Below are 17052 nucleotides of genomic sequence, written 5' to 3' on the forward strand. Positions count from 1 at the left end.
AGTTATTATAATCCCTCTAGAGGAGCTGTGGGTCATTACAAGTATTGCTGGCATGGAATTTGAATCGGACTTTTTATCTCCTGGGAAACTGCAGAAATGGAACACTATTTTGTCTACAGAGGTCTACACACTAAAGGAGACAATAGATTTATCTATTGAAGAATGAAGGGACTTGACGTAATGTTTTGTTCCTGAATAACAAAGCCTCTGTAGAGGAATTACAAGCTTTTTGGAATTAGAACATTTGTGCAGGAGAGCAGGGAAAAAAAAAAAAGAGGAGAAGAGAGAACAACAAGAACAACAAATATAACAAGAACTGGACAAAGTTGGAAGATAGACCCCTTCCAAGATTGGACATTCGAAATCAAAGATGACCAAAAGACGGCAAAGACTATTAAAAAGACGGCAAAGCGGACTGGTGAAGGACTATGGCTTAGATGTGGGAGCTCCAGGACGACAGTAGACATTGACGGACATTGGGAACGCAACCGGGAAAGGGGGGAGGGAAATTTGGAATCCAAAGGGTGTTAAATTACATTTTATTCTTTTTTCTATTTTTTTTATGTTAATCTGTATTGTATACTAAAGAGGGGAACTCGTGGAAGGGAACAGGTCGATTTTAGGGGATGGGAAAATATTTTTTAAATTAGGTTAATGATAATAACTTTAAAACTTGGGGTAAGAATTTGCTGAATCTATTTGAAAGAACTGGAATACAAGAGGGGGAGGGGAGGGGAAGTCCTGGAAAGATGACAGTGAAAATAAGGCCTTAAATTTGGATGTTTTTCTTTTCTGTTATATTTGAAAATTTTTAATAAATATTATTAAAAAAAAAAAGAGAGAGTAGTACAGCTTTGTTATTTCTACACAACTTCAATTTCTACACAACTTCGGCAAAGACTGGGGCATCTGTTACAGCTTGGAGTAATACTGATAAACTGATGGCTGCCAGATTGTGAAGGGAACATTTTAGGTGTTAGTCTACAGCAGGGGTCAGCAACCTGTTTCAGCCGTGGGCTGGTCCACTGTCCCTCAGACCATGTGGTGGGCCAGACTATATTCTGAAAAAAAAGAAAGAATAAATTCCTATGCCCCACAAGTAATAATAATAATAATAATAATAATAATAATAATAATAATATATTATTTATACTCCACCCATCTGGCTGGGTTTCCCCAGCCACTCTGGGTGGCTTTCAACAAAATATTAAAATACAATAGTCTGTCAGACATTAAAAGCTTTCCTAAACAGGGCAGGGACATTGGTGACGCTGTGCTCTAAATCACAGAGCCTAGGACTTGCCGATCAGAAGGTTTGTGGCTCAAATCCCCACAACGGGGTGAGCTCCCGTTGCTCGGTCCCTGCTCCTGCCAACCTAGCAGTTCGAAAGCACATCAAAGTACAAGTAGAGAAATAGGTACCGCTCCGGCAGGAAGGTAAACGGCGTTTCCGTGTGCTGCTCTGGTTCGCCAGAAGCGTCTTAGTCATGCTGGCCACATGACTCAAAAGCTGTACGCCGGCTCCCTTGGCCAATAAAGCGAGATGAGCGCCGCAACCCCAGAGTTGTCTGCGACTGGACCTAACCGTCAGGGGTCCCTTTACCTTTACCTTTAAACAGGGCAGAGATTATTCCCTAAATAACTCAGAGATGCATTTTAAATAAAAGGACACATTCTACTCATGTAAAAACACGCTGCTTCTTGGACCGTCCGTGGGCCAGATTGAGAAGGCAATGGGGCCACATCCGGCCCACGGGCCTTAGGTTGCCTACCTCTAGTCTACAGCTTGCATTGCTCATGTGTGGCATCACACATGCATCGTGTGATGTCACATTTCCCAACACCGTGCAGGCCTGTGCGACTTTGCACCAGGCCGGGCTGGTCCCTGTGGCATCTCCCGACACTGTGCAGGTCGATTCAGCCTTCGCAACATCACAACAGGCCCCCTCAACATGGGGGGGGGTGCTGAACCCCCGTCAAACAAATATTGAGGGGTCTGAAAACACCTCCAAGCCCTAGAGTCGATCACCTGACATCTACATAGCACAGAACTGCTAACTATGGGTGTGATGGCCTGGGATTCGGACCCAGAGGCTGAACCTGAGGAATCCCAGCCTGCACAGGAGTCCCTGCCTCCAGAACCAGCTGAGCCGGGGCTGGGGCCTGAGCCTGAAGGGTCCTCACCTGTGCTGGATCCTCAGGTGCAGGCATCAGCTGAGTCTGCTCTGGCCCCTGAGGTGATGGAGGACCCATTGCCTGCAGGTGCTCCACTCTCAGCCCCGTCAGAGGAAGCTGAGGTTGCCTCTGGGTCTGGTAACCCTCCAGCCTCTCCTGAGCTGCAGAGGCTCAGGGCAGAGAGGTGGAGGGAACTAAGTTCTCACAGGAGGAGTGCTCGCCTCCAGGCCAGGAGAGGCGAGGCACCTGTGGACCGGGGCTGCCCTATGCCTCGGGGCAGATAAAAACCAGTCAGCCCCAGTCCCAGGTTGCGGGAGCGATGTTTTTGCTAGCCTGTTCCTGCCTGCACCCTGTCCTGCTCTTCTGCTAGAGTTCCTGATTCCACCCAACTCCCCGCCTTGGACCCAACTACAGCTTTGACGGACAGCCTCCATACCGCACCATCAACCTCGGACTGGACTCGGACCTCGCCTCTCGGTTAGCCCCCAGCACAGTGGCGCTGCTCTAATCCCTGTGTATGACATGCTATTGCAAAGGTTGAATTTGAAGAGCAGCTATTATAAAGCTGGTTGTTACCGCAATTAGTATGCAGAGGACTTTGAACTTCCTCACATCCGCTAACCAGTTATCCTATGGACATTTAAAATCAGCAGCTTATTGATAATAGCAGATGGCAAGTGTTTTATTAACCACTGGCCTTATACACACCACAATGAAATGGAGAAAATTGTAGGAGAGCACCTGCAGCTGGGTGATGATTCAGACTGCTGAGTTACAAGAACTGAAACAGGCGCGGTAGTTAGAAAATGATCATTTTTCACACAATCCAGTACTAATGTCCGAGCAGTAAATAGAAATAAATGTGTTGACAGATAAGCCCACATATGCAAATGAGAAAATAATGAAAGCTAGATTTAAATGTGGCAGTGTAAGCCTTTGCAAAATGACCTTCAAAGATGCATGTTGGGAACAATAGAGTAAAAAGAGGAGTTTTGCTGAATCTAGCAGATCTTGCACAAGCATCGACTGGAGCGATTTTGGCAAATGGTTCAGGTTGCATTTTCTGCATGACCTTGAAACTCCAAATGGACTCCACTTAATAGGTGTGAAAGTAAGAAGGGATTCAGGATCTTCATAATATATTTACCATATTTCAGAGGTTAATTAAGAAATCTAGATACAGTGGTACCTCGGGTTAAATACTTAATTCGTTCCAGAGGTCCGTTCTTAACCTGAAACTGTTCTTAACCTGAAGCACCACTTTAGCTAATGGGGCCTCCTGCTGCCGCTGCGCCGCCGGAGCACGATTTCTGTTCTCATCCTGAAGGAATCTACAGTTGCCGCTGTTTTTCAAGAAAGGTTTTTGCATCTTTGACAATCACACAGCAGGCAGATGTTCATTGTGTAGCTCCCCCCCAAATGCACCTGTTAAATTTCTGGCTAGCACAGACCAGTCATTCCTGTATGGAACACATTACTGCAAGCAGTTACATGGGAGAAACATTATAGGCACAATCCAATCAAAGTGAAGTACTTTTGAGCCCAATAGTATTGTTTAATTGGGCCTAGGACCCACCAAGTTCGGTGGGAATGGGACTTACTCCCAGAAAAGTGTGCACAGGATTGTGGCTTTCATAGCCATTGATTTCAATGGAAGAGATTTGCAACGCAACTGTAAGCGTGTTTAGATTATAACAGAGTTTGCTTCTAAATAAGATTGTTTAGCATCACAACCTTTATGCAATGCTTGAAACTCCCATTGAAATCAACAGGACTTAGAAGGAGTTAGTACAGAGTTTTTATTTTCTACTAATAAAACTTTGCAGCCCAGGAAGCGAGGAGAAGAAGCCAACACCATATTGACCATTTAATTGTCTGAAGGCCATTTGAGATCCAATGTTCATTGTTTGACAGCCATATATCTCTGGCGAGTGACCCCTTTCCCAGCCTGGATATGCTTCTCAGCTCTTTGTTGTTATTTTTTATTATTTTCTTCTAGACTGTAAATAATTGAAAGCAGGTACATGGAGACCTGCCAATGGATGGACAGATCGGTGCCAGAAAACCCTGGAAGTTCTGTTCTTTCACTGAACAGAAAGGGATACTAATGTGCTTTTCAGCATAGTGCTTCTGTCCGGAATTTTGAGTGGGCTGTTGCCAGAATGAAGCTTTTAAGATGTTCCCTAGTAAATTAACGGATCCTGTTTTTGGTCAAAGTTTGGGTAAAAAGCTATTTGCAACATCTAATGCATAAACTGTGTGGTCACAGCATGTCTTCAAGTCAAATAATCTTAATCAATTGCTGGTAGCCATGTGAAGCAAGGTTACCCACGTTTGATTTCAAAAATTCTGCCTCCTTGCAAGGGGCAAGGAACACGGTGAAATTGGCTCTTGAAAATGTTTGTACTATCTTGATCCCAAAGCTATTCAGCATCTGCATGAAGCTCTTGGAAGCCGTCATTAAGAGCTTTGAGTCAAAGTGTCAGCAGGAATGTTGATGACACTCTGCTCTGTTTCTCTGTAACATCTGAATCAAGAGAACCTGTACATGACCTAAACACCAGCGCCTGGGTGCAGTGATGGCCAAAAACAGAAAATGGAGACTCACTCTGTGGTTAAGTGATTCCCAGGTCCAGGAACTAGGAAATTTCTAATGAATGGGTTTCCACTTCCCCTGAAAGAGCAGCCACATCATTTGGGGATGCTCTGGAGGCAACGCTGTCAATTGAAGGTCAAATGCCATTGATGGTGAGGAGCACCAACCACAGGTGCTGCAACAACTATGAACTTTCCCTACATAGGGATTGCTGAGCCACTCTGATTCATGCATTAATAACCTCGTGATTGGATGGCTGTAATGCTCTACCCTTGCAATTGGTTTAGAAGTTGTAGCTAGTGCAGAATTCAGCAGCTGGAGTACTGACTGGAGCATTTTACCATGCCAGGGACAGGCTTTCGTAATATGGCAGGTAATATGGTAATTCTGAGCGAGGAAAGAATTTGGCAGAATTTCTTATTTTCACGATAAATCCTTTTGCTGCAGTTGCTTTTGATGGATCTTCTCAGTAGGTATGCATATAAATACATATGTAGTAGTGTGGCGCTGTGGGTTAAACCACAGAGCCTAGGGCTTGCCAATCAGAAGGTTGGCAGTTCGAATCCCCGCGACGGGGTGAGCTCCCGTTGTTCGGTCTCTGCTCCTGCCAACCTAGCAGTTTGAAAGCACGTCAAAGTGCAAGTAGATAAATAGGTACTGCTCTGGCGGGAAGGTAAACGGCGTTTCCATGCGCTGCTCTTATTCGCCAGAAGTGGCTGAGTCATGCTGGCCACATGACACGGAAGCTGTACGCCGGCTTCCTCGGCCAATAAAGCGAGATGAGCGCCGCAACCCCAGAGTCGGTCACGACTGGACCTAATGGTCAGGGGTCCCTTTATCTTTACTAGTAGTGGTAGTAGTAGTATTTTGCACCTCCTTGGCTCAGCGCCCTGTGGGGTGGGGGAACCACTTGTACCAGTGCTAGCCATGCACGTGTTACACCTTTGTTGAAGGAACATTACGGTCTGCCAGCCCCACTACAAAATGTTATGCCTCCACTTCCCTGCTCTTCTCCCCGCCACTCCCACCCTATCCCTTTATTTCTAGCACCAGTGATGCCAGCACCGCCTTCCTCTTCTCCATGATGCCTCCCAACTCCTCCTCTCTAATATTCAAATGTTTTTCTTTTTCTTTGCTGTTCCATTAGCAGCCCTGGTGGTTTCTCTGGCAGTCACCCCATCTCTTCACTGCTTCACTTTGAGAAAAGGCCAGTGGCTTTTTTGTCACTCTTCAGAGAAAGGCCTGGGTGAGCTGGCTAGGAGAGTGGCTGACAGCTCATCTATATCGCTCACCTCCATCATTCTACCCGGACACTGAGGTCCAGCACCGAGGGCCTTCTGGCGGTTCCCTCACTTCAAGAAGCCAAGTTACAGGGAACCAGGCAGAGGGCCTTCTCGGTAGTGGCGCCCTCCCTGTGGAACGCCCTCCCACCAGATGTCAAAGAGAACAACAACTACCAGACTTTTAGAAGACATCTGAAGGCAGCCCTGTTTAGGGAAGCTTTTAATGTTTGATGTATTACAGTATTTTAATATTTTTTTGGAAGCCACCCAGAGTGGCTGGGGAAGCCCAGCCAGATGGGCGGGGTATAAATAATAAATATTATTATTATTATTATATACTTTTTGCCTTGCACTTACCCTGGCACTTTCCCTAGAAAGAGCTTCATTTCATGTGGCAGACAGGAGAGCTTCAATGTGAGGAACATCTGACATCACAAGGAAATCATTCTCCATAGAGGTCCACTTCCATTCACTTGTCCTTGCGTATTTGAGCCATTTTTAGACACAAGACATCATGACCATTGTTTTGCTAACTTTATTCACATACTAACAGGGTACACATATGCATTAGTAGCATTTAAGGTTAATAATCTCATTTCCATAAAAGAGCTATATGTATGTACAGCCTTAAAATGTTTTTATTGCTGCCACAGGACTGTGTTGTACTTTTATAAACTACCTCATTTACACATAATACATTAAAAACTGTGCCAAATGGCATATTGTTCTTTTACCACTCCTCCTTGTACACATTGCACAAGTTGTACAAGTTTTAGATGAATGTGAGTATGAGATATGCATAAATATTAAACTAAAACAATACAGGGTATGATCCAGCCAAAGCTAGACACTTTTGACCCACCAATTTTGATGTGATTGAAATGTGTATGCTGAACTCTTGCCAGTGAAATTAATGCGACTTAAATGTGCTTAACTAGACATGGATCATGCCCATTGTCCATTCACCAAACCCAGGCAATGGTAACAACATTGTCTGAAATCCAGTTCCCAGTTACCTGGGAGTAAGTCCCATTGAATTCAGTGGGACTGACGTCTGAGTAGACATGAATAGGATTGCATCACTAGTTGCGTTTGGATTAACCTATAGCCAAGCTCTTTAAACAAACAAACAAACAAACAAACAAACAAACAACACCAAATTACATTTTGCAGCCTGGGCTTTTGTCTTTTCTGTAGTTTCCACTTTTCACGCTTGAAAAACAGTGGATGATTCAACAAGGATATTCTTTTACATTCTAAAGGGTTTTTTGTGTGTGTGTGTTTTAAGAAAAAAGATGTGACAGAAATCAAAATGTCTCTTCTCTGAAGTCATCTTATTTGCCTATTTTCCTTTTGGTCCACTGAGATTTCAATGCCTTCCAGGCATAAGTCAGTACTATTCTGTTACCTTCCAAACACCAAGGGCATGGGAATGCCAAAGTTAAACATTTTTGCACCCTGTTAATTCTAATGGAAGAATTAAGTCCAAGCCAAATAAGAGAATTATTGGTGTGCTTAGTTTTCACAAGCGAAATCACTGTTGATTTAGCAATGGTGGGAATTGCAAAAGAAAAGCTAGCCTGTTCCCCCCAACTCCCAATAATCCTGCTTTGATATAAATGTATCTCAGGATATCCTAAGCATGGGAATGATCACCCAACGCAAAGTTCTTTTAAATTCCACTGCTTTCCACAAGAGAGTTAAGCATGCAGTTCTTTCTGTAACTGTCCCCCATTAAGGTCAGTGGGGCACATGTGCATTTCACTTTATTAGCTCATGCTTGCTTGGAAGTAATTTCTCTTTATTTTCACTAGGAATCACTTCCAAATACTAAAGTTTTCTAGGGCAGTCCTACACAGAGCTAGTAGCTGTCCCTGTTTATTTCAGTTGACTATGGAGCACATATCTTTGCATGAGATTAGGCAATTGTATCCCCTGGTTATATATATATGTCTTTCCCAACTGACTATTATAAATGTGCTATTCCATGCAGATTCTTTGTGTGCAAGATGTAATAATTTAGCTGTTCCTAAATTCCACTGGAATGGATAGATTTTCAGTGGTTGGTTCATGGGATGCCAAGTGTTGATTTCAAATGGGATTAAAGCATCTCCTTTTTGTTAGTTTACTGAAACTATTATTACTGAAACTGAATTTGGCTTGTTTTGCTGTATGTGTGTGTATATGTGTTTCTCTTTCTTTCTTCATCTAATTGGCCTCATTATACATATTTTAATTGCATTTTGATATAACTCACTACTTTTCTGAAGTTACTGGAGACAAAGCCACTTGAATGTTCCAGTAACGCTTACTCATATGTAAATGTTTTGGAAAGGCATGCACTGACCCAGTGGGTACAACTTGACAATAATTTAATAGGAACAAAGGCTGCAATCCTATGTGTGCTTACTTGGGAGCAAGCCCTGTTGAAATCAATGAGACTTGCTTCTGAGCAGGCATATAGGATTGTGCTGAAAGACTCCAGTTAACCACAACCTTGTTTTCAGTGGCCCTTTGTGGCAACTAACTTTTTCTGGATTATGCCCAATCCAGCAACAGAGATCACACACATGGAAGCAGCTTTTCATGCATGTAATCAATATAGATACACAGCTGGACGAAGAAGATAATCAGATCTGTCAGAATTTATTAGTCAATCCATAATAGATTATGATGATAATTAACAATATCAGTTGTACAGCACTTTTGAGTGCACAAAGTACATGATACATATTATCTTGAATTGTTACAGCAATCCTGGAGGGTAGGGAACTATTACCCCACATTGGCTCCGAAAGTACTGAGGCCTATGGCCATCTAGTGAGTTTCAGGACAAAGGCAAGATTTGAATTGGCATCCTGTAGCTGGACAACATTGATCTGATATCTCCTGACACATTTTCCAATGCACATTCCCAAATGGGATAGGGAAGCTTGGAGAACTTGATTTTGGGTTATAATAGGTGTGATGTGATTGGCCAGTGAGAATGCAAGGAGGGAATAAAAATTAGAGTGGGAGGCTTTGAAAGTCAGTTGAGTTGGTTGAGGTTTGGGAGTTGAGGTTGAGGTTTGGGAGTTGAAGAAGGAAGAGGGAGGTTTAGGTGTGGGTTGGTCGAGTTGTGTTGTGAGAGAGTGAGAGGAATTGTTAGGTGGAGTCAGATAGATAGTTGGAATAATCAGTTAGGAGTTGTTAGGAACTAAGAATAAGAAACTGAAAAGAGAAAAATTAACTGAAACCATAAGCTTGTTCCTGCATTTAAAAATAAACTTGATTTTTTTTTATGTTAACAACTGACTGGACTCCGTGTGTCCCCGTGAGATACGGGGTGGTGGCAGCGGAAAATGCAATCGCAGGGTCAATAGACTGTCAGGGTCAATAGACTGTCAAACGTCCAGGGGCCCTGTGTGTGATCGCCAGATACATACACACACACACACACACACACCAACTAATATGAGGATCAGAATGTAATTATCCTTTAGATTTTGCATTTCTCTGAACCTTATGATCGTGTTCTTAGCTCAACAAATGTACCAAAATGCATTAAAAATGTGTACTTGAGATAAAATACATATAGAAATAAATTGTGATAATATATAAACATGTATTTAAATATGAATCTTAGTGTGAATTTCTTTTTTAACTATTAATGGATTAATACAGAAATGGGCTGAAATGGATTTGTGGATTAACACGTGCAAAACTGACACAGACTAGAAATGAACTGGTTGATCTACCACTAATCTGGGGCCACAGTTAACATGCACATCCAGTTTGCTGTAACTAGAACTGGATCAGGGCCAATGCATTTTCACTTTGTAAATCCTTGCTTAGACGGCTTGCACACACGGAAATCAATGTGACGAAATCTATGGAGCCTATTTCCAAGAGAGTGATTAGGATTACAGTGCCATAGACCTTTATGAAAGATGTTTACTGAGAATTCCTAGCTTTAAAATGTAGCCATTCATATATTTATAATGATGTATGTTCAATACCTTTGGCTTTCTAACAGGAGTATACTAATGGAAAAGATGCCGCTGGCTGGCTCCCATGTGCCTGTTATATCTTGCTGCATGAGACTCATTCAAGGAATCAGGAGAGACCTAATAAAGACAGCCGGGTGCTGACAACCCACACTACGCCACTGTACCTCAGCTTACATACGCTTCAGGTTACAGACTCTGCTAACCCAGAAATAGTGCTTCAGGTTAAGAACTTTGCTTCAGTATAAGAACAGAATTTGTGCTCCGGAGGCGCAGCAGCAGCAGGAGGCCTCATTAGCTAAAGTGGTGCTTCAAGTTAAGAACAGTTTCAGGTTAAGAACGGACCTCTGGAACAAATTAAGTACTTAACCAGAGGTACCACTGTAGTTAGCAACATAAGAAACTATGTTACAGAAAGGCAGTTAAATTCCCATTGATTTCAGTGCACCGCTGCAGCACGATTTCTGTTCTCATCCTGAAGCAAAGTTCTTAACCTGAGGTAATATTTCTGGGTTAGCGGAGTATGTAACCTGAAGCATATGTAACCTGAGGTACCACTGTAGTTGTTTGCGTAGTGGTTTAGGACTTCACTCAGCCTTGGAAGTTTAGTGGCTCTCAGCCTAACCTCACAGCGCTGTTATGAAAAGAAAACAGGCAGACCATGTGCATATTATGTCTTGAGCTTACGATGAAATTGCTCCAGCTGAAATACAGAACTAAAGCTTTAGCTGGAAGGTGTCCTAAATCACAGCTCCTACAAGTTAGATCCCTCCCAACGTGCATTGGAAAATACAAACACAAAACAATTCAGGCTCCATTTTAATAAAAGGATTCAGGTTTCATATTATTATCTAATACTATTCTGTAATTCATGACCTATTTGTTCACATGCCATGTATCATAACACAGAAGTCAAGAGCCATTTTTAGAGCGGACCATATGTACTCCCTTTCCATGAACAGGAAAACTGAGGTCAATCAGCGCTTCTGTTAAAAAGCCTGGTTGGGGGGAAGGGGTTCTAAGATTATTTGTGGGTATTGCAGAAAGTCTCACAGTTAATTTGCAATGGAATGGTGCAGAAGGAGAATTTTCAGCAACAATCCAGAGATAATTGGGTACATATATAGCTCATTGAAATAAACAGAATGGAAGAATTAATTGCTTGGTTCTCTTTGATTCCAGTGGGATATAAACCTGTTAAATATTCTCTGGATTCCAGAGGGGAAGCTGTCTTAAGTCTGTTGCAGAAAAAAACAACAGCTTTATGGCACCTTGAATACTACTAGGACTGTTGACGTAAGTTTTCATAACTGCATTTGAAAAAAAGTGTTCTCTAGTCTACAGAGGGCCTTCTCGGTAGTGGCGCCCGCCCTGTGGCGCCCTTCAGATGTGAAGGAAATAAGCAGCTATCCTATCTTTAAAAGACATCTGAAGGCAGCCCTGTTTAGGGAAGCATTTAATATTTAATGCTGTATTGTTTTTAACACTTCATTGGGAGCCGCCCAGAGTGGCTGGGGAAACTCAGCCAGATGGGTGTGGAATAAATAATAAATTATTATTATTATTATTATTATTATTATTATTATTATTATTATTATTATTATTACAAACCTTATTTCCCAATAAATCTGCTCATCTTTACGGTGTTAAAAGATTCTTTGCTGTTTTCTCCAAATTTTGATCAAAATATTTATTGCTGTAACATGCCAGGTATTGCTGTATCCAACCCCTGAGAGTGGTTTCCGACCCGTAGACTATGGTGGGGGAAAGTCAAATCATCTGGGCTAAGCCTATTTTTGATCACAATCTTTTTTGCTGTTGAGATAAAGCGCTTATCCACACTTACAGATTGCCCCACTCTTTCCAGACAGAGGTCCACCTTTTAACACTGCATGTCCAAACATTTTATTTTTTGTCCTGTGCTTTCTCTGCAAGAACCCGCTTCTAAAAGCTGGATCAGACCAAACATCAAATTAGGTTTTCTGCAGATTGACATTTGCTCCAATTGAGATTTAAAGAGCGGGTTTTCATGGAGAAAGCTCCAAAGCAAAAAAAAAAAGGGGGGGGAGAGAAGGTGCTCAGGCATGGAACTTTAAATTGCGATCTATGCCTGGAAAGAGCAGAAGGAAAGTAAGTGTGGAGAAGGCCCAAATAACTGGTATTGCTATAGGATGGCTTTAATTTATAACCTGAGTGAAAAACGAAACCTGTTTGTTAGGGTCTCATAGCCGGTTACAACAAAGCCGCCACACACTGCAGGTCCATTCTAATTGTGATTAATGAAGGCCACAACCTGCATTCTCTCATCTGTAGCATTTGTTTTTAAACGCTGCTGAACAAAGTTTGATTCTTGAGTCATGCACTGGAGCTGCTTCATTTTGGCATCTTCATAGCTTTTTAACAGCTGGATTGCCTGGAGTGACCTACTGCTAGCATTTTCAGTGCTTCATTTAACACTGATGCGAACAGCCATCGCTTCACTGGCTTGACTAAAACGGGTAGGGAGAAAGAGGATTTGGCTCACATGGTGCAGAAATGTTATGTAAAGCACAGTGCTCAAAATAAGAGTGGTGGGTATTTGAAAAGCTCTGTTTCTAAACAATGCAGTTGCAGACCTTTGCAATGAAAACAGAACCACAATACACTTTTTGAAAAAGTCCATGTTAAGATGAGTTACAGATAGGTAGCCGTGTTGGTCTGCCATAGTCAAAACAAAATTAAAAAATTCCTTCCAGTAGCACCTTAAAGACCAACTAAGTTAGTTCTAGGTATGAGCTTTCGTGTGCATGCACACTTCTTCAGATACACTGAAACAGAAGTCCAGATACACTGAAACAGGACTTCTGTTTCAGTGTATCTGAAGAAGTGTGCATGCACACGAAAGCTCTTACCTAGAACTAACTTAGTTGGTCTTTAACGTGATATGATGATGTGCACATATTCCTGATAATTTGTGTTCCTTAGTAAAAGTTGCCAGGTTTCAAATCATCAATTACAAATTTGCCCATACCAAAAAGTAGGGCTTCTGTCACTGTGCTGCGTAATTTATATTTCTTCTTGCGTTGTCATCCTACTTCCCCAGCTACCAGGGGGTAAAACTGAAGACCCATTTACTTTAGGAAGATGGAAGGTGGTGCTGAGCAGTGGAATACAGCAATCTATCTCACTGCATGTTAATGTCTATAAAGGTGAAGGTCTGATCTCTTGTGTTGCAACCTGCCAACATTATCACTGGTGCTCTTTGGTTTAGAAAAAATGCAAGATTGCAGTACAGACCTAACCATAGCGGACTCTGCACAGACAAGCATAACAAAATCTGGTTCACGATCTTCAGAAAGGAGTCAAATTTTATGAAAATAGGGATCCCTTCTATGTTACTGTATAGAATTAAGACGTTTAGTTTGGTAGTGTATGATAATGAACTTTCTTATATTTGTAAGTCTTTTAGCAGTGGGACTGGGTTAAAGTTGTCGCTGTCATTGTGATTATTAGTATAAATGTCCTTGTTGATAAACATTTTTTTTTCCTCCGGGGGGGGGGGAATCAATAAAATTGTAAGCAAAAAGAATGATAGGATTCTGCCACTGCCACCCCATCATCCTGAAACCATTCAATGTCAGTACAGCTTTGCATTTCACTGTTTTAATATGGGGAACTAAATGCAAACAAAACCTTTTTACAATAAATCTCGGAATGTTTAAGAGCTGAAAGCTGAGCTGATTCTTGCACGCAGTCCTCACCTCTGTGGCCCTGTCACCTGATCAGGCGGTCCACATTTTAATGAAAAGGCCATTCAGATTGTGTGAGCTTTGCACGGGAGATTCTCTTAAGCATGCATTAAACAAACTGAAAGCATAAATTGGCCAAGAGCGTGAAAATTACCAAAACTCCAGTTCTCGTGGTCGCATCTTGGGAGCCTTCTCCAAAGTAATCAGGAAGCAAAGGAATTAGGCAGAATTAACAGGGCATGATCCTGCCAAAGTTAAGCAGCAAATCTTTCAATGGGAGAAGGAAGCACATGTGTTGTTCTGTCCCAGTGAAATCAACTGTACTTTGAAAAGTTTAACTTTGGCTAGATCCAGGTCCATGTGAGGGAACAGCCAACGTTAAAAAAAAATGGGGAGTAGGAAATGCTGGATGTGGTGGGATCACACCACTTGCCTCTTTTACTGAACATCTTAGAGGTGTGGGTTGGCAGCAGCTGTATGCCTTCCAAAACAAGTGGCCAGGCCATAAATATTAGCAGAGGTGGGTTGGATTAGTTCAGATGAAGTCCTGAATGTGGAGCTGCTGTGAACTAGCCACCTGGGAGAGATTTAGGGAACAGATCACATGTTCATTCTTTCCTCCTTCCCTAAATCAGACTGAGCGTTGAAAAGACAGTGCTCTCTAGAGGCTCCTCCTATCACAGTTGCTCCAGAGGCCAAACAGCAGAGGTCCTCTTCTTGCTGCCTTCCTTGACCAGCATGAAGCAAAGACGATGTAACAGCATTTTCATCTCGATGCTGACTTTTACAAATCCCAAACAAGCTTTTTGAGTTAGTCCGTAAATATGGTTTCTGCCAAGATCAGCTCACAGGAGGATTGGCACACTGGAGATATTTCCTCTTCTTTTCTTTCTACGCACGGCTATCCTGCCTCTTTTGGTTTCCCTTCTCCATTCTCGATTTTACATCAATGTTGCCGATGTGTTAGAATTAATTCTAATGCATTGCACACTTTTTCTGAGTAATTATAGGCTTTAAAGTGTCTTTACCAATGGTAAAATGGGCATGGCATGCATTTAACCAAGTTAATGCGATCCCTGATTAAATATGCAAACTTCTATAAAGTTCAGAAAACTCCTGACTAATGCCACAGGCACATCCTAACTTCAGAAAATGAGTAATCTGTCCTTTTGATTTGTTTTGATGGGAAAATGTCACTGTACATGAGTTGCCCCCTCCCACCTCCCTCCCACAGCTCCTTCATAAACTCAAGTCAACAATTATGTGTTCAAATATTTGCGTGTGGCCTTTAAAGCTGGAAGCAAAGAAAAAATCTCTTCTATCGGTTGACACAGCTGTGAATGAACGAGGTGCCTGCACGTAGATTTCCTTGAATATTTTGAAGAGCTGCTTCTCATTATCCCACTGGAATATTTGGGAGAAGGTGTAGTCACTTCCCAGGGCTAGGTAGTGATGATTCTTAAAGGAGAATGGCTGAAGGCTCATGGCTCCCCGGGAAGGCAGAGCTTGGATTTCCACAAACTGTTTGCTATTCCACATCATGACTCTGGAGTCGCCGATAAATCTTGTAAGTGAGAGGTAGAGGTTGTCCTGTATTCGAAAGCTTTTCACAGCCAACACATCTTCCATGTTGGGTATCTCACTGTGTGGGAGGAACTTTCTGGAATTTTTGTTCCATTGAAGGATAATGGGAATCTGTGAGCGGCTTGACAGGATTAGATGAGATTTTCCATCTATATCAACAAACTCAGCATCTGTGTCCCGGAACCATTCATGCAAGGACTGGTAAGAGTAGAATCCCTTGTTGTTCCATTTATAAATTGTCGTCAGACCAGCTTTTGAGCTATCTGCGATGACAAAAAAGGTTTCACTCTCTATCTGAAAGAGTTCTATGTCATTCGGCTTTGAAATGCGGGAAACTTCTATGTCCTGGAATTTGACAAACTTTGTCCAGCCTTCCTCATACTTATAAATGTGCGAGCCACCGAAAAGCTGAGCCACCACCACAAAAACCTGATCATCAATCAAGATAGCTTTGCATCCCACTATGGACTGACCTGTTGGCTCAAACAAAGTAGCAATATCAGCAGAGTACAGTTAAATCTTTTAAACAATATATTGACCAATTCATCATTGCTTTTGAATGAAACCAACATAATCCAGGCAGTCAAGATAGTTATGAAGCGACCATGTTTCTTTCCACTGAGAATACCATATTAACCTTGCCTCTGAAGATCTGAAATGCACTACTGTCAACATTAAAGAGGACCCAATGGAGTATGTTGTTGGTAGGGCTAAAACTTCAATGCTGGAGAAATGTTTGGGTCAGCTCTGCTGCTCTGGATTTAGCTATATCATAATCTAGAGCGGGCCCTCCATTTGTTTTATTTATTCATTTATTTAAAAGCATTTATAAACCACTTAATATTTTAACACTAATATCTACTTGGTGTACATCATTAAAACAAGAACACAACATAAAATCAGTAGTGTAACAGTAGTATAAAAGCATCTAAAATAGCAGTTCTGGGAATTGAAACAAAAACAATCTTAAGGGTCAGTGAAAGCCAGGACAAAAAGACAGATCTTTACAATGTTGCTGGAGTACAACTCCCATAATCTCTGACCATCAGTCATAATGCTGATGGAGACGAGTCTGTCATCATCTGGAGGGCTACAGACTCCTCATTTCTGATCTAGGCAATCAAGCTAAGGTTCTTAGAAAACTCTCTAGCTTGAGCTGGTAGCCAGAGCCTGAAATGCAGGAAGGTCAAATTATTTCTCTGTTGATCAGGTAAAGGCAAGAGGCCAGATTCCTAATACAGTGGTGCCTCGCAAGACGAAAAGAATCCGTTCCGCGAGTCTCTTCATCTTGCGGTTTTTTTGTCTTGCGAAGCAACCCTATTAGCGGCTTAGCGGATTAGCCCTATTAGCGGCTTAGCGGCTATTAGCGGCAAAGCGGCTATAAGCGGCAAAGCGCCTAAACGGCTATTAGCGGCTTAGCGGCTTAGAAAAAGGGGGGGGAGCGAAAAAAATCGCAAGACTCGCAAGACGTTTTCGTCTTGCGAAGCAAGCCCATAGGGAAATTCGTCTTGCGGAGCGCCTCGAAAAACAGAAAACCCTTTCGTCTAGCGGGTTTTTGTCTTGCGAGGCATTCGTCTTGCGGGGCACCACTGTACTTACAGCAAAAAAAGAGTAACTTCTGGGCCTGTAGAGGAAGGATGGTGAACCTGTGGCCCTCTATCATTCCCAGCCAACATGGCCAACGTTTAGGGATCTTGGAA

At 42.3% G+C, this 17052-nt stretch overlaps 1 protein-coding gene across 1 annotated transcript in view; it reads right to left on the reverse strand.

Annotated features, from left to right (window-relative positions):
- Positions 1-13666: 13666 nt before the first annotated feature.
- LGI2 (leucine rich repeat LGI family member 2) overlaps positions 13667-17052 on the reverse strand; it is a 29180-nt gene continuing 25794 nt past the window's right edge. Inside the window, exon 8 of the mRNA XM_081876336.1 lies at positions 13667-15825. Within this exon, the coding sequence (XP_081732462.1) occupies positions 15008-15825 (818 nt within the window). The 3' untranslated portion in view covers positions 13667-15007. The remainder of the gene's footprint in view (positions 15826-17052) is intronic.

This window comes from Podarcis erhardii, assembly GCF_964252035.2.
Source record: "Podarcis erhardii genome assembly, chromosome: 9".
In the NCBI taxonomy this organism is placed as follows: Eukaryota; Metazoa; Chordata; class Lepidosauria; order Squamata; family Lacertidae; genus Podarcis; species Podarcis erhardii.